Source organism: Benincasa hispida, chromosome 3 (assembly GCF_027475165.1).
Source record: "Benincasa hispida cultivar pf3 chromosome 3, pf3_genome.v1.1, whole genome shotgun sequence".
NCBI lineage: Eukaryota > Viridiplantae > Streptophyta > Magnoliopsida > Cucurbitales > Cucurbitaceae > Benincasa > Benincasa hispida.
The window spans coordinates 9377937-9385636 of NC_143480.1; the positions used below are offsets into that span (position 1 = coordinate 9377937).

At 35.7% G+C, this 7700-nt stretch overlaps 1 protein-coding gene across 1 annotated transcript; it reads left to right on the plus strand.

Moving 5' to 3' along the window:
- Positions 1–665: 665 nt before the first annotated feature.
- On the plus strand, positions 666–4700 carry APE2 (Glucose-6-phosphate/phosphate translocator-like protein). Its single transcript, XM_039027857.2, has 12 exons — positions 666–1357; positions 1442–1516; positions 1637–1702; positions 1792–1870; positions 2582–2702; positions 2792–2887; positions 3024–3136; positions 3217–3294; positions 3807–3923; positions 4013–4112; positions 4192–4292; positions 4406–4700. Exons 1-12 carry the CDS (start codon positions 1086–1088, stop codon positions 4421–4423), a joined length of 1236 nt encoding a protein of 411 aa, XP_038883785.1. The 5' UTR covers positions 666–1085; the 3' UTR covers positions 4424–4700.
- Positions 4701–7700: the final 3000 nt, after the last annotated feature.

The following is a 7700-nucleotide window of genomic DNA, read 5'->3' on the forward strand; positions in this document are numbered from 1 at the left end:
AGAACTATTTTCAAAACAACTCATATGGATGCCTTTGTTTTTTTTCCCTCCCTTAACAACCATAAAAATTCTAAAACTAACAATAAAGACACTTTTCTCACACTAATTTTCTAATTATTTTTAAATTTTCTCTTGAAAGTTAAAGTAGAGTATTTTGAAAAATACTAACGATTTCTATCTAAAATCAATAGTTAGAACATTTGAAAAATTTTGAAAATTTAAGAATATTCTTGAAACGAAGAACAAAGTTCGTGATTATTTTCTATAATTAACTCAGACTTTAATATACAATTATACAGATCTTTCAAGAAATTTTGAGTATAGCATTTATATTAAAATTGTGATTTAAAAAATAAGATAACTAAGAAAAGAAAATCAAAGTGGCAACTTTTTTTAACAGTATTAAAAAAAAAAATCCAAAATGATAAATTTTGGAAATACAAAAATCAAAGTGAAAAAAAGAAGAAAATACAAGTATGGAAATAGAAAAGACCAAAATAATCAAAATACAAGAAACAACATGTAATTTAAACCAAACAATTGTATCGCAATCATTAATTTTACTCTTTAAAAGGAAAGAAAAGGAAAGAAAATAAAATAAAATAAAGAAGTAAGCGGCTTTATAAGTATATAATCAATCACTAACTTTGATTTTTGTTGGAGTTAGTGATGGGGTATATAAAGTATAGTAAACCACACAAAGAAAAGACATTGGAAGTGGAAACGATAAGGAGATATCTGAACAGAAACAAACTCCTTCACAATTTGACAACTCAGCTTCTTCCCATCTCTCATTCGCTCTCTCTCCCGATAACTGGACCCCACCACATCCCCACTCCCGTCCACACATTATCCCTCTCTTTCTCTCTCTTCCTTTATCTCATTCTCCCATCTTCCGCCACGTCACTCTCTTTCCCCATCAACCGTCCTAACAACCGGTTGCACGATTCCATACTCTATTCCTTACCGCACCCAATCCAATAGTACAATAATACGACATCTCAAGGAATTACCGCCAGAACTTGGTTCGCGATAAGCCCTCTACATTTCCCTCTCTCACTCCACTCTCTGCTGCTGCTGAAGTTATGGAGTCCCAGTTGCTCTCACGCGCCACTTCCTTCGCCGGTGGCATTCCCACTCTCCGCAAGTTGCACAGAGACACCACCACCACCACCAACCATGTCGCCTTCGTTCACACCAGGCCCATCGCCGAGGGAGCCAACTTGATCTGGGGACGACAACTCCGCCCGTCTTTACTCCTCGATACGCCGCATCTAGTCTCGCCCAAACGGGAGACGATTCGCCCTACCTTTGCGGCGGCTTCCTCTTCTCCCGCCGGAGGTAGCGATTCCGCCGGGTGAGGTTCGTCTCCTCCGTTATGAACCGGACCGGCTCCGTGATTCACCTTTCAACTGATTCTGTTTTCTTTAAACTCTTGCAGGGAGGCGAAGGTTGCTCCGGTGGGGTTCTTCGAGAAGTACCCGGCGTTGGTCACCGGATTCTTCTTCTTTATGTGGTAGGTTTTAAGTGTTGGTCACGTGTTTTGCACGGCGGAGGCCGGGCTGTAATTATTACGTTGCGGCAGGTTTGAGTTGGGTCGTGCGAAATTACTGTGATGTCCTTTTTTGTTTTGTAGGTACTTCTTGAACGTGATTTTCAATATCCTCAACAAGAAGATATATAATTACTTCCCCTATCCATAGTATGTATTTGCATTTTACATTTTCATCCCTGTATTTTTCATTTTTTTAATATTGTTATTAATATATCGAGTGTTTGTCTACGTGGCAGTTTTGTATCGGTGATCCATTTATTAGTTGGGGTGGTGTACTGTTTGATAAGCTGGGCTGTTGGTCTTCCTAAGCGAGCAGTAAGTCAACTCTTACTAGCCCACTAAACCAATTTCTGTCTTCATTAAAATTGTTATTTTTAACTTTTCATACCCATTTTAGTCTTTTTAGTTTGTTTATTTGCCTTGTTTCTTCAAATTAAGTAGTATTAGTTGTCTAATTCGTAAACTGGAGTTGATTTGAAACTAATTACCTAATATAAAGAGTATTTTGATTGAGGTAGTAAAATAGACATTGATGTGATCCCAATTTTGATTGAAAAAAGTTTCTCCTTTATTTAGTTCAAAGATGGCAATTTAACTTTTGTAACCTTTGTACCATGTTTATTAGAAATTACATTATAAAGGGAACAGAAGAAAAGGAAAGTTTAAAATATTTTAGAAGTGAATAGATTATATAAGATGCAGTAAAATATTGCACTCACAAATATTTGGATTTACTAGAGATTTAAGATGATATCAGAGTAGGATGTACGATGTTTGAACTCTTGTATTGTCTATGAGCCTTCTACAAATTTTTAAGTCCACAAATGAGAGAGTGTAAAAATATTGATACAACTAAGTTTATCGTAAAAAAATATTGATACAACTAAGTTTATCGTAACTCATCGGCGTAAGCTTTTAGGTTGATTGGTACTTTTAACAATGTCAAAAGCTAGTTCCTCTCTTCTCTGGCCTTGGTATAAGGATAACTCTCTTCTCTCTATTGTTAACATATGTTTTGGCTTGCAGCCTATTGATTCAACCCTCCTGAAGTTGCTGATCCCTGTAGCTTTCTGTCATGCACTTGGTCATGTCACTAGCAATGTCTCATTTGCAGCTGTTGCTGTCTCATTCACTCACACAATCAAAGGTTAAACCACCAAATTCACTAATGAATCCTTTTACATCATGTTCCTGAATTTTGTTGTTTTGCTGAAAATCTTGTTCAATCATTTTCAGCTCTGGAACCGTTCTTTAACGCTGCCGCTTCTCAATTCATTTTGGGACAATCCATTCCCATTACCTTGTGGCTTTCACTGGCTCCCGTTGTCCTTGGTAAATCCTTTTCCCTTTACTTGCATTTTGATGTGTAATATGAACCCATAATTGTACTTTGAAGTTGAGGTCTCTTGTGTTGTCATGTAGATTTGGTTTCATGTGATGATGCTTTTGTATGGATTGACCAATGCAGGTGTGTCAATGGCATCCTTAACTGAGCTTTCATTTAACTGGACTGGTTTCATTAGTGCTATGATTTCCAATATCTCCTTTACCTACAGAAGTATTTATTCAAAGAAAGCCATGGTTATCTTCAACTTACCTTACCTTTTATTCTTTTAGACTCTAGCATGTGTAACTGGAACTGATCTATGCTTTGTTTACAGACTGACATGGACAGCACCAACGTCTATGCCTATATTTCCATTATTGCGCTCCTTTTCTGCATTCCACCTGCTGTAATTGTAAGTTTCACTTTGCCAGGATACCAAAGTACTATAATCCATCAATTTTAAGCTTTTTGGTTGATTGGTAATTGAACATAGTTTCAGAGTAGGAGATCTTGGGTGTGAATCTGTACATTATGATTTGCTCCTAAATTAATATCACCCACTTGTTTGACATTCTATCAATTTTTAAGTTAAAGTGAGGGAGAGTGTTGATATAATGATATCGTAACCTATCAGCTTAAATTTTTAGATTCTTGATTGGCTATTTAATGTAAGATTCTTTTTTTTGTTATCTATTTTTTACAATATTTTTAAAAATCAAGCCAAAATTTGAAAATTTTAAAAAATAGTCTTTGTTTTTAGAATTTGACAAAAATATCCAACCTTTCTAAGGTGAAAACCATAGTAAAGAAATGGGGGAGAGAACAAACATAAATTTCAAAAACAGAAAACTAAAAACGAAATGGTTGTCAAATAGAGCGAATAAGATTTCATTTTTCACAATCTTGCATTGTGGTTTTTGATAGGTGGAAGGGCCTCAACTACTGAAATTTGGTTTCAATGATGCCATAGCCAAAGTTGGTCTAACCAAATTCATCTCAGATCTCTTCTGGGTAGGGATGTTTTATCACCTTTACAATCAGGTACGTTGCCTAATTTCCTTTTATATCTAAGAGAGGCTGTAAATTTCAATGGTTTGAAGAGAAAAATCTTGCTTTGGATGACTTGACAGTTAGCAACCAACACCTTAGAGAGGGTGGCACCACTTACCCATGCAGTTGGAAATGTGCTGAAACGTGTATTTGTGATTGGATTCTCCATCATTGTCTTTGGTAATACTTCATCTTTTTGTTTGTCTATAAATTCCACTTTTCTACTGTCAATTGCTGCAATAAAATTTTCTGCTTGTAGGCAACAAAATCTCTACACAGACTGGTATTGGAACCAGCATTGCAATTGCAGGTGTAGCACTTTACTCTTACATCAAGGCTAAGATGGAAGAAGAGAAACGAGTAAGTTCTATATTAATCAAAGTTTATGATATGATAAGAGTTTATATACTGTCTAAATCAATTATTATTTGCCTCTTTCTGCTCTCTAAATGAAGTTTAAATTGTTTGGGCAGCGAACAAAGGTGGCTTGAAGAAGCATTGGATGGAGGTGATGGGAGGAAGCATGGAAATGAGGAGAGGATTTGGTGTTGTAAATTTTAAAATAATTCCATCAACAAGAAAAAGGGAAAAAAATGTTATTTTGGAAGTATCCGATCAATTTTTATTGATTCTGAGCTCAGACATTTGTTGATTTTGTAATTATCCAATGCTGTCTCATTTGAAAGCCTTTTCAATTTTAAAACTCTGTTGCTACTTGGCGCACTGCAAGAACCCCTTCTTTCAATAACATCCCAAAAATTGGTCAAATTATTCCCCATTTTTTTAGTTTTTATAATACTATTTAACAAAATGTCATTATTTACAAATCATAGACCACGATAGACTTCTAGTCTATCATAATCTATTGTGGTCTATTGTTAATAGACACTAATAGACTACCATTTTGTTATATTAGTAAATAAGTTAGTCTATTTTCCTTTATTTGAGAACAACCTATGTTTTTATAGTCAAGGTTCACAAAATTGAAATCAATGTACTCTTTTTCAATCATGATATCGACAATTAAGAAACTTTATTGGTAGATGCTTTCTTTTAGAAATTTCCATTAACTTTTAAGGATATAATTTTTCATTTTGATAATCACCCCTGTATGATATACTGTTTACATACGGCACGTCTACTCTTCTTCTCTTGCATATTAAATAAATTCTATTAAATTCATTATGTATTTTTCACAGAAAAATAAAGTTGTTGACCCTTTCTTCTTGCCTTTTTGTGATTCGCATTTGTTTGTAAGGCAGGTTATTGAGATTTTTTGGACTTGGGGGGAATTTTTCTTGAATTTTGTGTGGTGTGTGTGTTTGGTCAATTTTGTTCCTTTTTAGAATAATCAAATGAAAGTTAATTAATTTAAATGAAAGTTATTTTAATATTATTTCCCTAAAAGACTCATTCCTTTGACAAAATGCTACCATTACTTGAGTCATGAGGTATATTTTTCTTTTACTCTTAAATACTCTTATTCTATTTATATGCATACAAACTAATATCTAATTAGTTGGGTACCGTGAATATATATGCAAATGCTTTAAACTCAAGAAATAAAGAAGTTCCATGTAAAAGTTTGAGTTGCCAACATACGTTAACTGTCCTATTTTTCTTTCTTTAAAGTCAAAAGTTCAACTTTTCGCATTATCATTATGATAGGTTTTCACTTTTAATTTTATTTAATAACATAAACAAGGGAAGATTCGAGAGCTCCCTACCTCTCCAATTCTCAAAGAGAACCAATATAAAGAACAATTTCCATATGCCTCTTACCTACAACCTTACCTCTCATATATACCTCCCTCTCGTACGACCTTCACACCTCACCCTAACTAACAATATTCTCAATATTCTCTCGGGCGCACATCAGAATACGTAAATAACTAACATATTCTCTCATATATGCTCACCTTTCTTCATCCCGTACTTTCTCACATAAACCTTAGTGATACAGGCCTATCATTACCCGCCCCCTCAAGAGCCACCTTGTCCTCAATGTGGAAATCAGGAAACTGGTCATTGATCACCGTAGCTATCTCCCAAGTAGCATCTATTGGTAGACCATTTCTCCAATGAATTAAGACTTCGATAACTCCATCTTCAGTGGGGGAATTGCGCATTCCCAACACTTCCGCCGATTGTAAACATATGTTAAATCTGATGCCACCATAGGGGGAAGTGGAATCGTAGGTAAGTTGGCTCTAACAACTTTCCTCAAAAGAGATACATGAAAATCAGGATGGTTACCAAAGTTTTATGGCAACTCTAAATGGTAAGTCGCCTTTCCCACACGAGCAGTGACTTGATGTGGTCCAAATATTCTTGGGGCAAACTTAAGATGAGTATGTCACGTTAAAGAGGTTTGTCGATATGAGCATAACTTCAAATAAACTCAATCATTCACCTCATACTCCACATCCCACAGCTTCTTATTGGCCACACTAACCATACATTGTTGTGCCTTTTGCAAGACTGTTTTCAAGATTGCCAACATCTTTTCACATCGTTGTAATTGTTGATCCACTTCACTGAATGCATTCATACCCCATTCATAATTCAACAAAGATGATGGTTACCTTCCATACAGAACCTCAAAGGGGGATACACCAAGAGATTAGTGAACAACCATATTATAGCTAAATTCTACCCATAGGAGCCATTTCAACCACTGCCTTGGATTCACCATTACAAAACACCCTAAGTATGTTTCAAGGCTGCGATTAACCACCTCTGTCTACCTGTCGGTTTGCGAATGGTCGGTTATGCTTCACCATAGTTGTGTACTCGATACTTTAAATTGTAACGACCCGACCTTTTGAGTACTCTGATAAGGGTCGTTACTCATAATTACACATTTACATTCAAAACGTTTTGACCATTGAGGAAAATAAATTTTACTAAAATAATAAAGACAGTTTTCCAAAATAAATAACAAATAAGTAAAACCTTTGTTCGGGGTCGCTAAAACAATGAAGGAAAAAAAATCTTAAACAGATAAAATTTTGACTAACATCGAGTTTCAAATCAAAATTTTTAAATAGCTTAAAAACATGAACTGAGCAGAAGCGATTTACATGTCCCATATGGCACGATCACAGGTCCCTCTTGTCACCCACCAATCCGTTCCTATCCTTACTTGAAAAACATAAATTAAGAAAGGTTGAGTATAAAAATACTCAGTAAGTGATCCCATTACCGGAATCAGGCTATGCATCCACGAGCAGATAATGATGACCCGTGGCTTAAACAAATACATCGGTTTTAGATGATGAAAAGAAACCAAAAGACGTACTGTCTTGCCTTGACACACATGTCTAATGGCCTGTAGGCACACCGTTAAACATGAAAAATAACATGAATGTGAACTTGTCGAGTCACGCATGTCTAGCGGCCCGTATGCATACCGTCAAACATGAAAATAACATGAATGTGAACCTGTTGACTCACGCATGTCTAGCAGCCCGTAGGCATACCGTCAAACATGAAAACAATATGAACGTGAACCTGTCGACTCATGCATGTCTAGTGGCCCATAGGTACACCGTCAGACATGAAAATAACATGAACGTGAACTTGTCGACTCAAGCATGTCTAGTGGCTCGTAGCACACCGTTAAACATGAAACTAGACCCATCGGTCCTTTGAAATAAAACATGCGTCCAGGCGAGACGGTAAACTGTCCTATTGGTCATGCATCACATACATAATTTCAGTACTGATTAGAAATTCAAACATGCTTATAATACTCATAACTGTCAT